The sequence below is a fragment of the Lissotriton vulgaris genome, chromosome 3_1 (genome assembly GCF_964263255.1).
Source record: "Lissotriton vulgaris chromosome 3_1, aLisVul1.2, whole genome shotgun sequence".
Classification (NCBI taxonomy): Eukaryota; Metazoa; Chordata; class Amphibia; order Caudata; family Salamandridae; genus Lissotriton; species Lissotriton vulgaris.
Genome location: NC_141689.1, coordinates 1,091,880,683 through 1,091,898,433, shown reverse-complemented (window position 1 = coordinate 1,091,898,433; position 17,751 = coordinate 1,091,880,683). Strand labels below are relative to the sequence as shown.

The 17,751-nt window shown below is 43.4% G+C and overlaps 1 protein-coding gene across 1 annotated transcript in view; it reads right to left on the bottom strand.

Moving 5' to 3' along the window:
- The window catches only part of ADAMTS3 (ADAM metallopeptidase with thrombospondin type 1 motif 3), a 702,179-nt gene that overhangs the window by 176,767 nt on the left and 507,661 nt on the right, over positions 1-17,751 (bottom strand). The window contains exons 8-10 of the mRNA XM_086961556.1: positions 16,813-16,918; positions 14,495-14,638; positions 10,921-11,053 (exon numbers count right to left, since the gene is read on the bottom strand). Of these exons, the coding sequence (XP_086817682.1) occupies positions 10,921-11,053; positions 14,495-14,638; positions 16,813-16,918 (383 nt within the window). The remainder of the gene's footprint in view (positions 1-10,920; positions 11,054-14,494; positions 14,639-16,812; positions 16,919-17,751) is intronic.

Genomic DNA, 17,751 nt, shown 5'->3' with positions numbered 1-17,751 from the left:
GCTCGTATCCACGCTACTAGGATAGCTGGTCTATAAGGTTGACTTACAACCAATCATCAGTAAGGGTTGCTGGACTGATACATAGTGTTCACTAGAATAGTGAGCACTGCATATCAGGCCACCTTCTCACACTGGTGGCAGCATTGTACCTAGCAATAGGGAAAGGAGTTTTGATACAAAACACCTGGGTAAGATAGTGCCCCCCTTTAAACAAGGGGATGACATCCACAAATGGATTACTGCTTTGGAGAGGGCCTGCACTGTGCAAGGTGTTCCCCAGAGTCAGTGGGCAGCTATCTTGTGGCTCTCCTTTGAAGGTAAAGGAAGAGACAAGCTCCTCACTACTAGAGTGGAGGATGCTAACAATTACCAAATCTTGAAAAACACACTGATTGATGGGTTTGGCCTAACCACTGAGCAGTACAGGTTGCTGTTCAGGGATACCCAGAAAACTCAGTCTCAAGATTGGTCTGACTTTGTAGATTGTGCCACTAAGGCTTTGGAGGGCTGGTTGCTGGGCAGTAAGGTTACTGATTATACAGGATTGTACAATTTGATCATGAGAGAACAAATTTTAAACAATTGTCAGAACCAGTTGTTGAATCAGCATCTTGTTGACTCAGATCTGACCTCTCCCCAAGAATTGGGAAAGAAGGCAGACAGATGGGTCAGAACAAGAGTTAAACAGAACCAGGGCCAGAATCAAGGTGGTCAGAAGAAAGCAGACCAGAAGGGTAAAGATTCTAAGGGGGAACAAAATGACCAGAAGTCTTCGACAGGTCCCCAACAACCCAAAGAGGGTGGGGGTCAGGCTCCCCAGAAGAAGAAAAACCAAGAAGGCCAATCTAAAAGGTGGTGCCAATACTGCAAAAGTAAAACTCACTGGTTTAGTGAGTGCACCAAGAAAGGAGGAGGGCAGACTCCTGCCACTGCAGCCCCTAAGGCACCTGTGCCCCCTAGTACAGTCAGCAGTGGTAGTGCACCTCCCAAGGGTTTAGTAGGGTTAACCCTGGGTTCTGAGGGGAGTGACAACTTAGTTGGCACACTCACTCAGGCTGTCCTTGTTTGTACAGGGGATGTGGATATGTCCCCTGATATAAGTCCCAATACTTTGGGCAAATACAGACAGACACCTTTCATTAATGGAAAAATGGCTCAGGCCTATAGGGACACTTGTGCCAGTGTCACCATGGTGACACCTAACTTTGTGGACCCTGGACAGATCATGCCAGGTACAGATTTCCTGGTGACCAATGCAAGCAATGTCACTACCAATCACAGTATGGCAATTGTAGCTTTCTCCTGGGGAGGGGTAACTGGCCAAAAGAAGGTTGTAGTTAGTTCAGACCTCCCAGTGGATTGTTTGTTGGGCAATGATTTGGAGTCATCACAATGGTCAGAAGTGGAGCAGAGGACTCACATGGAAATGTTAGGTTTGCCAGCACATGTGTTTGCTGTGACTAGGTCACAGGTCAGGAAATGCCCCACTGAACAGGTGCTGGATCCTGGAACAATGGACCAGACACCTTCCAAGAAAAAGAGCAGTAGGGTTAAGGCTGTGCCTTCCCCCTTGCCCCAGGTTGTGGATCAATTCTCAGAGGAGGCTGACCTACAGGAATTGAGGGAAACTGAGCCTAGAGAGTTTGAACTTGATCAAGTTGAATTCTTGGGTTCAGGGGGACCCTCAAGGAAAGACCTGGGGAAGGACCAGTTAGACTGCCCTTCTCTTGAACCCCTCAGACAGCAGGCTGCTGCTGAGGCTGCTGGGAACGCCACAGGTACCCACAAGGTATACTGGGAAGATGGACTCCTGTACACTGAAGCAAGAGACCCCAAGCCTGGCATGACCAGGAGGCTGGTTGTACCCTTGTCTCAGAGAGGTTTCCTCCTTACCTTGGCCCATGAGATTCCCTTAGCAGGTCACTTAGACCAGACAAAGACTTGGGACAGGCTTGTCTCACACTTTCACTGGCCTCACATGAATGAGGATACCAAGGAGTTTTGTCGCTCCTGTGTCACTTGCCAAGCCAGTGGTAAGTCAGGTGGCACAACGAAGGCCCCCCTTATACCAATGCCTGTGGTGGGGGTGCCCTTTGAAAGAGTGGGGATTGACATTGTTGGTCCAATGGAACCCCAGACAGCATCAGGGCACAAGTTTATACTGGTGGTAGTGGATCATGCCACCAGGTATCCTGAAGCTATTCCACTTAGGACCACTACAGCACCTGTAGTGGCAAGGGCCCTAGTTGGAGTGTTCTCCAGAGTGGGCTTCCCTAAGGAGGTTGTCTCTGACAGAGGTGCAAACTTCATGTCAAGCTACTTAACTGCTATGTGGAAGGAATGTGGTGTCAACTACAAGTTCACTACACCCTATCATCCACAATGCAATGGGCTTGTTGAAAGGTTCAACAGGACCCTAAAAGGGATGATTCATGGACTACCTGAAAAGCTCAGGCGTAGATGGGATGTCCTGATACCCTGCCTTCTGTTTGCTTACAGAGAGGTCCCACAAAAGGGGGTTGGCTACAGCCCTTTTGAACTTTTGTATGGACATCCTGTGAGAGGCCCCCTGTGTTTGGTGAAGGAAGGATGGGAGAGACCTCTCAAAAAGCCTGCAACCAGCATAGTGGAATATGTACTTGGTCTCCGCTCCAGGATGGCTGAGTACATGGAGAAAGCATCTGAAAACCTTAAGGCCAGCCAAGAACTCCAAAAAGCTTGGCATGACCAAAAGGCTGTCCTGACTGTTTATCAGCCTGGACAGAAGGTGTGGGTGTTGGAGCCAGTGGCCCCAGCAGCACTCAAAGACAAATGGTCTAGGCCCACACAATTCTTGAGCAAAAGGGAGAGGTCACCTACCTGGTGGACCTTGGAACTCCCAGGAGCCCCCACAGGGTACTCCATGTCAACAGGCTCAAAGCATATGTCGACAGGAAGGACATGAGCTTGCTCATGGCCATTGATGAGGGACAGGAGGAAGAGAGTGACCCTCTCCCAGACCTGCTCACTCAGAATCCTGATGATGGATCAGTAGATGGTGTTGTCTTTTGTGGCAGCCTCTCTGAACATCAACAGAAAAGACTGTAAACAGGTTCTTCAGTCTTTCGGACATATGTTCTCTCTGACACCCAGTCAGACCAATTGGTGCACCCATGAGGTTGACACTGGTGACAGCCTGCCAGTCAAGAGTAAAATCTACAGGCAGCCTGATCATGTTAGAGACTGCATAACAACTGAAGTGCAGAAAATGTTGGAGTTGGGAGTCATTGAACCCTCAGATAGCCCTTGGGCTAGTCCAGTAGTTCTAGTGCCAAAACCTCACACCCAGGATGGTAAGAGAGAGATGAGGTTCTGCGTAGACTACAGGGGTCTCAATGCAGTCACTAAGACTGATGCCCATCCAATACCAAGGGCGGATGAACTTATAGATAGATTGGCTTCTGCCAACTACTTAAGTACATTTGACCTGACAGCTGGGTATTGGCAAATCAGGTTAGCTGAGGATGCCAAGCCCAAGACAGCATTTTCAACCCCTGGTGGGCATTATCAATTTGTGGTAATGCCCTTTGGTCTGAAAAATGCACCTGCCACCTTCCAAAGGTTGGTGAATCATGTTCTCACTGGGCTGGATGACTTCTGTGCAGCATATCTAGATGATATTGCTGTCTTTAGCTCCACCTGGGAGGATCACCTGGTCCACCTGAGGAAAGTGTTAGAGGCTCTGCAAGCAGCAGGCCTCACTATCAAGGCCACCAAGTGCCAGATAGGGCAGACACAGGTTGTATACCTGGGCCACCTTGTAGGTGGAGGCCAGGTTCAGCCACTGGAGAGCAAAATACAGTCAATCAGGGACTGGGCTCCTCCAACCACCCAGACTCAGGTTCGAGCTTTCTTGGGCCTGACTGGTTACTACAGAAAGTTTGTCAGGAACTATGGATCAATTGTGACTCCATTAAATGAACTGACAAGTAAGAAAATGCCAAAAAAGGTTCAGTGGACAGCAGGCTGTCAAAAAGCATTCGATGACCTAAAGCAGGCCATGTGCACAGCACCTATCCTTAAGAGTCCAGACTACTCCAAACCATTCATTGTCCAAACAGATGCTTCTGAGTTGGGTGTGGGAGCTGTTCTATCTCAACTGAATTTTGATGGTCAAGACCAGCCCATTGCTTTTATAAGCAGAAGGCTGACCCCAAGAGAGAAGAATTGGTCAGCTATTAAGAGGGAGGCCTTTGCTGTGGTTTGGGCCCTGAAGAAGCTGAGGCCATACTTGTTTGGCACTCACTTCAAGATTCAGACCGACCATAAGCCCCTCTTGTGGCTAAATCAGATGAAGGGTGAAAACCCCAAACTGCTTAGGTGGTCCATTTCCCTACAGGGGATGGACTTTACAGTGGAACATAGACCTGGTACTGATCATGGCAATGCCGATGGGCTCTCCAGATATTTCCACTTAGAACAAGAAGACTCACCTGGTCAAGGTTAGCTTATTGTCCCAAAGTTTGGGGGGGGGGGGGGTCATGTAGGAGAGTAGGGTCTGCAATCCTATGATCACCCAGATTTTTTGCTTTTGTTTCACTGGTTTACGACTTTCTCTGGCTGTGGGCCTGCTAATCAGACCCACAGCCTGGCTGTTCTCTCTCTAAATTACAACATGTACCCTAGGTGCATTTACCAATTGGTACTGGGCCACCTTATCAGACCCTGTAACTCAGGGCATAGGTGTACCCAGGGCTGCCAGGGGCTGCAGCATGTATTATGCCACCCCTGGCTGGCCTCCTAAATTTGACACAACTGGCTGCATGACAGCTGGGGCAAAGTCGTGTAATCACCCTTTGCTGTAGGTGTAATATACCTATACCTAACCCTAAAATGGACACACAGATTCCTATCAGTCACTCCTATGGCAGGCCTTGACAATCCTGAAGGCAGAGTGCTTGGAATCGTGTGAGATGGTGCTCTGGCATGAGCTGAGCCTGTCTGCAGCTTGCGGAACCAAGTCCTAATAGCTGTTCCATGATATCGCATACCATATACTCTTAAGTGCATTATAATCCTCGCGGTTAAATGCTATCTTTGGTATTGCTTTATCAAAACATGTCGAGTAAGGTGTCATACGAATTGGAATACTAACCCCTCGCCAATTCTGGCGACGGGGTTAGCATTCCACCCTTCTAGAGGGACACGACATGTATGTAACTGTGAACCCCGGTTAAAGTTAAACGAAGCCTCAGCTCCACAAAATGGATGCTGCCACCACAGACACGAGTCTGACCCCCTGCAGCTGGGAGTCCTTCCAGCGAGGGGAGCCTGGACAAAGGGTTTCCTGTCAGGGGCGGTGCTAGCACCGTCCCAGACATGGTTTTGTGTATCCTGGGTAGGCAGGGCTTTACAGGAAGGTGACTGCTGAGTGGCACCCCGGTGCTCACTACGCATAGGCCAGTCAGAACCAGTTCCAGGGGCACACCAGCCCCTGGCCTGGGGAAAGTCCGGCATGGCAGAGGGGTGTAACCACCCCCCTCCTAGTCCCACCCATAGGCAGGACCTAGTCACCGGGTCAGCCCCCTTTTTTAGTATACAGATAGGAGCGGGCCCCCTGTTCAAATTAGATCATCTTTGGAATCAAGACACGACTTTCTACGAAAGGACATCAAGATTTCTTCTTCAAGATTCTCCCTTGTGGCTAAGGAGTAGTCACCCTGCATCCGCAGGCACCATCCTAAGAACACTGCGGTCTGCTGCAAGTCCTTCTTCACGAATCCGACGACCCAGCTCGACGAGACCCGGCTTCCCTGGCACCTCTGACCTCTACTCACCTCTACAGCAAAGCTGAGAACCGTGAGTGCGACGAGACCTCGAGGGACCGACGATCGCCAAGACTGCACGACTTCTTTGCAACAAGCCCACCGTGTGCTCCACTGGTGAGTGCTTTGGGGTCCGAGAAGCCCCAACCCTGAGCAGCTCCAGCACCGAAGATCAGCCCTCCAGCATCTCCACCATCTGCGTGGGGCCCTTCTGCTTTTGCGTGCTCACCGCGCTGTGTGGCTACTAGCCGGCTGGCTTGTGGCCTTCTTCACGACGCCCGACGACATCACTGCTGCTGGTCTGGTTGCTCCAGACTGGCCCTTGCTTCCTCCTTCAAGAGAGGCACCCGGACCCTCCTGGTCCACTCCAGACGCCATTTTGAGTCCACCGTGTGGGCTTGAATTTGCCAAGGCTTTGTTGCCCAATCCTGGGTCCAGCGACGCCGACAGCTTCATCCATCGTGGGACAGCTCGCTCCTCCATCCTGGTCGCCTACAACGCCTCCTGGTCCGTGAGATCTGCGAACACAGCGTCACCAACTCACCTAGTCGAGGTGGCTACCATCCGGTGCCCTCCTGGTGCCCACTGACTACTGGCTAGTAGTCTCGAACTTGGTCCCCTCTGCTTTCAGGTGTCATCTTCCTTCGATCCAGGCTTGGATCCATCGAACTTTCTTCACTGGTCGCCTGCCAGCAACTTCTTTCTTCCAGGCTCCTGGTCCGTCTACGAGGATTCCCGACGTCTTTTGAGACCTATGCAGCTGCAGCCCCTGGGCTAGGTAACTTCGGCATTTCGGTGCCCCAGCATAGCCTCACTATCCAAGGGTCAGGATCCACTTTCGTTTTCTCCCTACCAGGTCGAGTTCGCCCGAGAACACTAACTTTGTCATTACTAGCTACCATAGACTTTGTCCCGCATCACGCGTGAGAGTGCACACTCTGCACCCGAGTCCCCTAGGTCTCCTAGAAGTAATCTAAAGATTCTATAGTCAAGTCCTAGCGATTCCTAAGCCTATTAGTACTGTACTTACCTGCTAGTAATTTCGCATTCCACTTTCAGAGTATATGGTTTTCCGTGCCCCTCGGGCGTTTGTATATACTGTGCTAACTTAAGTATTTTCGTAAGAGTTTTGTGTTGTGCTTAGTACCCTGTCCTCATAAAGAGTACAGGGCTGTTGTGATTCTTAATAAATATCCTGTTTATTTTCATAACACTTGTGTGGTGTCCTTTCACTGGGTATTCAAGGGGTATATGTGTGGTATAACAGCTGGCTTAACACGCCCTCTCGAGTCTTTAGCCTTAGACTGCTCGTATCCACGCTACTAGGATAGCTGGTCTATAAGGTTGACTTACAACCAATCATCAATAAGGGTTGCTGGACTGATACATAGTGTTCACTAGAATAGTGAGCACTGCATATCAGGCCACCTTCTCACACTGTGATTGCAAAATAATCTGCCAGGCATCTCCTTATGGCTTTCTGGTTACTGCCCTAAGTAAAAACACACATGCGCACATTATGCACTCAGGCTAAATGGTACTTGGTACTTCCCTGCCAGTTATCCCCCGGGACGACCGCTCCTCACCGTCACAGGCTCGGAAGACTCCTTTCCTCAGCCGTGCCGGTTGCTTCTGCCGGCGGAATACAAACGCGAGATGCGCGAGGACACGCCCCTCGACAACCCATGTGATCGCGACCCTGAGCGTGGCGGCCATCTTAGCCTAGTCACGCAATGAGTGCAAAGGGAAGAATTCATAGCATATTGTTGTGGTGAAACCACACAAGGTGCCGCACTATCAAATAGCTCCTAGCCTGATAATATAGAGGAGATGTTTTTAAGAGCGATTTACATAATGTAGACAATTTGGAAAAATATGGAAGAAACGGAAATAACACAAATCAGAAGTATGGGTTGTCGAGGGGCGTGCTATCACAGTACCTTGGGGCCAGTGTGGGGTAGGGTGTTAAAATATCGATTACAAAAATATAGCTGACATAAATATAGTTGTAAAAATATCGTTTACAAAAATATCGACACCCTATACTTAAACAGGTAAGTACATAAATATCTACTCAAAAATATTGTTGTAATTAATATAGATGTAAAAAATATCGACTTTTTAAATTAATTAAAATTACATTAAATTATAAATAAATATAAGTACTATTAACAAAATACATTACATTACTTTTATTTTTTAACTATTTAAAACAAATTAACTGCACTTTTTCATTATAAACTTAATAAATGTGTACATATACATATATTTTACACATTACTTTATATAACAACAATAATACATACATATAATTAAAATATACAATATATTATTAGTTAAAACATTTGATAGCGTAGGTGTAAAAATTACTATTCCCACTCCAGAGGGTGCAACAGTATGAAAAGCGTTGGATAGCGTAGGGGTAAAAATTATTATTCCCACTCCAGAGGGTGCAACAGTAGGGAAAGCGTTGGATAGCGTAGAGGTAAAAATTACTATTCCCACTCCAGAGGGTGCAACAGTATGGAAAGCGTTGGATAGCGTAGGGGTAAAAATTACTATTCCCACTCCAGAGGGTGCAACAGTAGGGAAATCGTTGGATAGCGTAGAGGTAAAAATTACTATTCCCACTCCAGGGGGTGCAACAGTAAGGAAAGCGTTGGATAGCGTAGGAGTAAAAATTACTATTCCCACTCCAGAGGGTGCAACAGTAGGGAAAACGTTGGATAGCGTAGGGGTAAAAATTACTATTCCCACTCCAGAGGGTGCAACAGTAGGGAAAGCGTTGGATAACGTAGAGGTAAAAATTACTAAATGTATTTAGTCATTTATAAAATAACAAATATTTATTTTTATTTATTTAATCATTAATTTAATAATTAATCAATTAAAATGTAATTAATTTACTACATTTTCACTAAAAAATTCCAGTACACACACCTAAAATTAATTAAATAATTAACATAATTAATTACATAATTATTAATCAATTAACTAATTGAAATTAATTAACTATTATTTATTATACTATTTATATTCATTTAAAACATTAATTAATCTATTATTTTATTATATTTAAATTACTTCCCACCCTACTCCCCTATAAACCCACAACCCGCTACGGAACTATTAATACTAAATTCAACATAAAATACATTATTAACTAATAAAATACTGCAAAATATACTACTTTTACTACAAATACTCATTTATTTTTTACAACTATATTAATGTAATCGATATTACTTACCTGTCTGTCGATATTCTGGTCAGACTATATTTTTGTCATCGATATTTCTTCCTGTAGATATTTTTGCAGCGATATTTAAGTAAGTCGATAGTTTTGCAACGATATTCCCGTTCTGTACCCAGTGTGGCTTACGGGCAATATGGAGTGTTGTGCAAACCAGGAATTGAATTGTTTCGGAAGGACTGTGTGTCCGCCATATAAGATGCGATTTGGTCACGTTTGGGAGACGCTGTGTTGTTGGATATTGGTGGCACTGGCAACAGCACTTTGATTTGAACTCTGAGTGTGTACAGTGTAAGATAGCAGTACATCGCCCCACTTAGCACAACCTACAAGTCCGTTTGTGTTGTGCTTTTCTCTCTTGGCAGATTGTTAAGTTTTCCAAGGATCGAGGGATATTCCCATGTTAGCAGTACCCGGTGACCTTGTCGAAACTCGAGCAGCCGGTATGAGTAGTTTGGCTGTCTCCTGGTAATACCCCACACATTATATTACTATACTTACTATCCCCCTACTGTGCTTCTTGCCATCCCAGGGTTTACGTGTTTTTAAAACTTGTCTCTTACCTGTTCTCTCTTGGCAGCATTTTACAGAACTAGTGTCCATAAAAGTGAAGTGGCAGCAATTGAGTGCAGCCCTGATGAAACTGCTTAACGTAACATAGCAGTGAAACATGTCGGCACTGGCAGTAGGTAATGGTATGCATGATTAGCTACCAGCCTTTTTAGCATTCAAGAGCACACGATCACCGCCCTATGAATAAAATTGGTTAAGGGACTGGTGTGCTGTGTGTGTTTTTAAGCACTCTGTTATTTGTGTTTGTTTATCACCAGCAGATTTTTCTGCACTTCACCATTTGTCACTTTATATGTTGTTTGTTTTGGACACATCTTTTCTTTCCTCTCACTTTTCTTTGAGAAGCAAGTGACCACCGATGATGAGACAGGGGCCTGTCTGGAAATTTCATACCAGTTACCCCGATGGTGGTGTTTCCGTGAGGGGTCATTTGCTTCTCGCACATATTTTCTCTCTATTATGAGGAACGTCTAATATTTGTGGTGGACGTATGTGACCAACCTTGTTTTGGCTCATTGTGAGTGGGTGTTCTGAGGTGTTGCCTGGGAGAACAGGTGTTTTGATTTGAGCGGAGCAAAGTGCATTACCTCCTTATAAAGTTTATAAGAGTGTAGTGGGGAGAAGGTTTCCAATAAATACCCCCCTGTTTGTCACTATTATAGCAGCACGCGATTGGATCGGGTCTTTATTTTGAAATACAGCCCTGTTACAGGTGCCTTAGTTTCCTCACCGCCACCCAGCCCGCCATGAAAAGGACGGCAGTGAGGAAAATCGTAATATGCTCGGCTGTGCCTCAGCAGTACCGCCAGCCACAATATTACTGCCTGAGTCCGCTGCGCCACTTCAGCAGGATCATGGATCCCCGGCAGTTGCAACAGTACTTTGGACGTCCAACTGCCCAAGTTGGACGTTGGAAGTTGAATTAAATGTTAAAATAAATTTTGAAAACCTTTTGAATAAAAATGCTATTGATTAGCAATTCCCTTTCTTGAATTTTTGTTCTTGATTTGGTTGGATATTGGTTATGTAAACTATACATATCAGTACTGGCATTTCTGTTTTGTTAGATAATCAAGTTGTAATACGGCAGTGGACCACCAGTCTGGAGGTCCATGGACCGCCTTCACTGGTTCGGCGGTCCAACTCGTAATCAGACCCATAGACTAAAATATGAAAACACAATTTTTTCTGCAGGCATTTCTTCTGATTTGTAAGACACTTTTAGAGCAGCCACAGAGAACATTAGCATAAATAAATTTTACTTCTTAAAGGAATTGCTTCTTGACATACAGCGGTGCACATTTTGTAGCCCACGCCAAAGTCGAAGCGGCACTGCTCATCCATGGAGTAATTGATGCCTGGTAGTTCTGGGAGCTTTGGCCAGTCGTGCTCAAATGGGTCATCAAGAAGGCAGTCGTAGGAGCTGTGGATAGGGAAAACATAAAAAAAAGCACTGAACAGGACAAGTGAACCCATAAAATTATTTTATATTGCATGTGTCAATTACAGTGTACCAATTAAGTACAAAACGCTGCAGTTTACGGATGCAGTAAATCAGACACCTAGAATAACTGGACATTTTTGGCGGTACACAGCAGGCTGTGAGTCAAAATGATAGAAACAGACAATTCCGCAACTGACATGAATTGAAATATTTACATTACAAATTCCATATGCACAATTCGCATGTGATTTGTAGCGTTGGCATGGGTCCTGGAACAGACCTCCTTAAGGCATGGCTCCCTAAGTAAATGATGGTGGTTTGAACTTGGCCTAAACTAGTTGAAATCGATAACCAATTATAGTCAAAAGACCATCATCACTCTTGTGGACATTTTTGGGGTTATTGGAGGTAAGGAGTCCATCACAGGATATGGTCCTGGAGCATTAAAGACCAATACGCCCAAACTGAAACACCTGTTGGTATTTCCAAGAGAAATGTCAGTGATGGATTAGGTCTAGATACTAAAAACACTCTTTCCTGTTGGAGTCAGTAATGTAGGGGGTTGAGGTGGGGCCAATTGTAGGCACTGATCAGTAGACATGGATGTTTCTATGGAATCCCGGCAGAGAAATCCAATAATTCGTTCTGCCTTACCCAACCAGAAATCTTTAACAAATGCTACATTCCCAAAATATACAGAAATGATTAAGATTCGAAGATCAGGTCATTTTGGGTTTATTGGGGCAATTACAATGAGTTTGACTTCTTTTCTCAGTCCTCTTGTCCAATGCGATGGAGGTGAAGGTAACTCGAAGGAGGAATTATGAGTTTTGAAAGAATGATACATCAATGCAATACAGCATTCAGTGGGTTAGGTGAATGAAGAAAGTGTGTGGGGTGGGGGGTGAATGCTCTGAAGGGGGTGTGGCCTCATAAGTGCATCAAAGAAAACTCCACAGTTAATGAACTATTTATCTATGAGTCTTGTGTATGTTAGATAGAATCAAGTGCATGAAGAATTCATAAAGGATTTTACTGTTCGAAGAATACATTAAACCAGCCGGCAGCAAGATATTCATGATACCATTATTGTTTGCCAAAAGCAATATAAACATTGACCAGGTAAATTTAAATGTAAACGGTCATAGCTTAATTATTCTTTTGGTATGCAGTGGTACCTTAAGGCGTGGGCCACCAGTGTAATTGACAGCATCCACTGTTTTACTTCATTCCTTTGTAATAAACAGGACTTCTGGTGATGTTCCATTGGAGCTCTGAAGGTCCCAAACAGGCAGGTACAGTTTTTACTTTAGCCAGCAATGGACAGAAATAGAGAGAGGGCCCTCTGGGGCTATGGTTTACTGTCTGTTTTTCTGATTTGCCAGGACTTGGCCTTGGATGTTCAGCTTATAAGGTATTGCTCGTGACTACAAATTGCTGGTTCCTTTCTATACAATATAATCCTTGCAGCTCTGAAGTGACTACTGTTTTAACAAAAGATTCATATCAAATGTTTTTGAATATATGCATTGACTAGACTATTACTATGAAGCACAGATTAGACAACAGCACATCTAATGTTACATGCAACGTCTACTGTTTGGTGTTGTAGAATCTAAAGAAAAATCAGGACCGAAATTAATAATTGCCATATACTTATGAGTGTCACACGCGAGTGAAGCATGGTTTCGTAAATTCATCCAGGCTCCTTCAAATAAATATTTCTGGTGGTGATAAAGAAGCGAGAAGTTGATGAAGGCTCTGGTTAGCGTCCGAATTAAAGAGCAAGTGTGTAATAATGAATTCCAGTAGCCGAGGTGTAGGTTCTTTAAGATGATTTATTGATCTTAGTTGCAGGTAAGTGTAATTAAGGGTTCTGGCTTAGATCTTAGGATAGCCCCACCAAGAGCAGCCTCCCTGCTGCTAAGCCCATACTCCAACTGACACTCTCCTAATCACAGGCACCCAAACATTCCATTGCACCACCATGCACTCCAACATTTGACACAGCACATTCCTACTGGCTGAGCAGCAACGACCAGAGTACCAGGGACGATGCAAAGTACAATACAACAAAGTGGAATTAGTCAAATCGTTCTCTGGGTCAGAACTCTTTAGCTGTGAGGCCCGGGCTTCTCCTAGCTCATCTTTAATTTAATATAAACACTGTTCTCACGCATCAACATCTACAAGATTGCCTGTTGTGTTCTCCTGGCCTCATCACTTGAAATTTCTTTCCGAACATCCTCAGGCATCTTTGATATGGTATATTGTTTTAGTTTCTTTCTTTTTTTTAATGCAACTTTTAAATATTAAAATTTAACAGTGCAGTGCTAAGAAGAAGAGTCACAAGACATTGAGGGTTGGGTCTTGGAAGAGATACAGGTGTGTTATAGTGTTATAATTTTTATGTTGTTGTCTACACCCTGCATCCTCTTGGCGTCTAGTATACACTACAGTTGGAAAACACAACACTAAAAGCCTCTATTAATATGATATTTAAAGTCACTCAACATTAAAGTGCCTATCTGTATCTACTCATATTTGTTTTTTTTTCTAATTGTATCTGTGTTTATTGATGTTACCTTTAGGTTCTGTGGAGAACTGTAGCGAAAACAACTACATTTTCACATTTATTTAACGGCTAAATGCACACTTATACTTGAATGCCTGACAGGGTTCAATAATATGAATACCATAGATGATAAGTCAATACACCACTGTCAGAACATGCACATTGAGGGATCCCTTTAATAATCACAATTGATTTCTACCCAAATGAACCCTTTTTCCAATATTAGGATAATGCCAGACTGGGAAAAATCATAACGCTCTAATCTATACCTTGCAGTTTGCATGCAGCTCTTTGATGACAGTTAAGTGCTCACTGTTCTATGCTAGGATTATAACGTATAAGCTGCAAATAACAAAAGGTTCTCTCAGACAAAAGCAGTAAACCCACTGACCGATTTACATTATATGCACTTTGTGATCTGCATGGTACATGTTCTTCGCAGCAGGCATATTAACCCTCTGCACTACCTTACCTGAGTCAAAACTATCACTAGACAAACCTCCCACCTCTCTCTAGGATGAACATTAATCTCTAATGTTATATTGACATGTTATTGCCTGAAAATGTCTGGAGGGCAGGAACGTGGCAGTAGGTGCTTTTAAAACCATAAAATACTTCTAACACTATGCCCCACTCGAAGTCAGTGCCCGGTGTGGTCGCATCGGTCGCACCGCCCTAGAGGCGGCCCGGAAAGCAAGCAGCGATGTGACATCAAAAACATGTTTTTTTTTAAAAATATGCACAGGTAATTAAGCAGGGAGTATGGAAACGCTGGCCATGATTTTAGGCAACTCAAAAAAGTAAACAAATATTCAGCTTTTGTATATTTCAAAGGTGCCACTTACTGTATGAATCTTTTCAGCTCCTGACCACTGCAGCGTGACCAGTGATAGCGATGAAAGGCTGCCTGGACCAAGGGTGCCATCACGCTGCCCATGGCAGTCTCGTCTCCGCACCGGTTACCCTGCCCATCATGCTCCATGCCAAGTCTTAAGAGCAAACAGAGAAAAGTGAAAATTCTGATTCACACTAAAATATATATATATATATATATATATATATATATATATATATATATATATATATATATATATATATATATATATATATATATATATATATGTAACAAAAAATAAGAATATGCTAAACTATTCAGGATGGCCTAATAACAGTGTGAACTTTACAACGCTTGTTAATGTCAGTGAATAATAGAAGAACCTCCATCATCATTCCCTTGGGGTTAATGACCAGAAGTACAAGTAAGTGAGTGATGAATGGAACTGCCTGAATCATTTGACTGGCAATTTATATCAAATGTGCTGGATTTCTGCTGAATATCTGCCACTCGTAAGGGGATGGACATTTATTCCCTTCTGCCTCCCTAGGAACAAAATCAAAAGCAACATGGTTCCTGATATCCCTTATTGCAAAGAAGTGTTCTTGTCCCACCTCCCAAAGCCACCTAACTCACATCAGGGAAAATGTATGTTTTTTTGCTTCCTGAAACAAACTCCCATTTTGGAAGTTTATTTTCATAAAATAAAAAGCTTTGCTGAGCAGGCTGTCCTGCACAGGTTCAATGGCTTCAGCAGAACAATGTCACCAGCAGCTCTTCTGATAGCAGAATTCCCCATCCACCTGAGGGATCTCTAAATATGGCAACCTGCCCTCCGCCAGGTGAGGCCCTTTATAAGCATCTACTTTGATATTCATAGAAAAACAATCGTTCATACATCAGGTGTAGGGTTTAATCATGGAAACAATTCAGTATAATGTTCAATCGTGCTTGTAAATGTTTCTTTCATTGAATGCTGGACTTTTAAGTTTAACATTATAGTGTCTGTTTAGCTGGAAAATAAAATTATGTTTTCTTGCAATTTATGTAGCTTACTTTCAATAGTTGGCCAGTTATATGGTTAGTCAGTTGTCAATTTTACCTTAGGCCAGCCACAGACTATGGTTGACTGAATTGGACTCAACTCGACACAGCCTTGTGCCTATTACTATCCCCTGGATGCACCATTGTAACATTTTGCGATTTCTTAATTGCGAAAATTAAGGAATCGCAATTAAGAAATCGCAAAATGCTATGCATCAAAAAATCGCAAATTATTTTGCGATTCAGTAATTTTCCTTAATTGCGATTCACAATTTGCGAATCGCAATTAAGGAAAAGCCTTCCCATTGATTCCTATGGGCCAAAAGGCCCATAGGAATCAATGGGAAGGCATTCACATTTTGCGAATTTCAAATTGCGATTCGCAAAATGTGAATGCAATTTCAAGGGTGCAGGGGGGGTTCAAAGAACCCCTCCCTGCACCCCTGAAATGGAACTGTAAGTGCAATTTACACACACACGACCCAAGGACATGTGTGTGTGTAAATTAAAACTTTCAAATATGCAACTAGTGCATGTTTGAAAGTGTTCTATAAATTAGCATGAAGTTCAACTTCATGCTAATTTACCCCTTCCAAATTGCGAATTCGCAATTCTAAAGTAATCATGCATTGCATTTAAGAAATCGCAAAATTGCGATTTCTTAAATGCAATCGCAATTTTAGAAATCACAACAAAATTGCGATTTCTAAAATTGCGAAAATACCAAAATGCTTGATGCATCCCAAAAATGGGATTTGCATTCGCAAACGGCCGAATTTTGCGATTCTCACCGTTTGCGAATGCAAAAACCCTTGATGCATCTAGGCATATGTTACCCTGGACCACCCCTGATCCTGCAGGATTTTGGAACTTGGGTTTCATAACTGTGTGATATTATTGCATTTGTAAACTGTTTCTATTATGTTTGCCACCATCTCTCCTTTACTTAGCTTGAGTAAACCCTCAAACTCTTCTGTTAGAGCCTTTCTCCCACTAATAAATGTGGATCATGTTTAGTCCATCAGGCCCCAGTCCAAAACAAACTTGTGGTATGCTTTGTTTTTAAATTATTTCGAGATAATTGGTAATGGCATATAGATTTTCACGTAGTTCTGTTCATGCCATGCTCGTATTCTTATAAACAGGGTGCCAGCATAAATGAATAACTCATTTGAATGAAGGGGAATGTCACATGCACAGGACAGGAGGACGTCTCATGAGGCAACCATGCAACATATCACAACTTGATTTTCATAAGATTCAGGAATACACATGGCGACTTACACATGGCCGGTTTCATGGGCGACCACGAATGCCGAGGAAAAGCCGTCTTCATGGTTGAGTGTGCAGCTTCTCACCGGGTGACACATGCCTGTTACAGGAGCGTATCCTGTCAAGAGTCACAAAAAAAAACTTTCTCTTTAATATTTCTTTCCAAGAGAAAATAAATTCACCAGGTGCATTCTCATCTTCCTTAGCATTACACAAGTCTACATGAGAAGAAGGTTCTGATCTGCCAGTGGGGACATTTGCAGAGTGTCCCGAGCACAGGGCCAGCAATGATATCGTGGAACATTGTGCTCTTCAGCAAGTGGAGATTAAAACCTTGGACGGTGTTACTATTTCATTTCATACACACACTGTTTCCTTTTTCTTTAAATCTTTGATCTCAAACCTGCCCAGCGCCAATTATGCTGACTGTCTGAACCCCTTGTTATAGTAGTGAATCCGTGGATTAATCTGGATTTCATTAAAGACACGGAGGCTCACATTATCCCACCCATCCCTCCCTGGGATGTGAAGTGTATTTGTTTGAACCGCACTTATTTACAATTGTCTCCTTTTCAATACAGCTTATATTATTGAATATACTTTGTTAAAATGTTTCATTATTAATGATTCCTTGATATTGTTTTCTCTCAAACTTACACATTTTTTATTCTTTTCAGATAATCCTTCTTAAATCTTGGGATGCTTGGATCCTCGTTGAACTCCATTTTCTTTGGATTGAATTTCCACCTGAAGTTATTGGATAATTTGGAACTTGTTACAGTTTTATGAACTTTATTTGGATCCTTTTGCTGTTTTATGACTTCTCTGTAATTTCCTCATTTAAAAGAGGCAGTCTTCTGATGGCTCTTGGAGTTTATTTGTTTTGAATGTTCTCAATGGAACCTTTCTATTATGATGTTTGCGGCTGCTTGGAGACGCATTAAAAGTTGT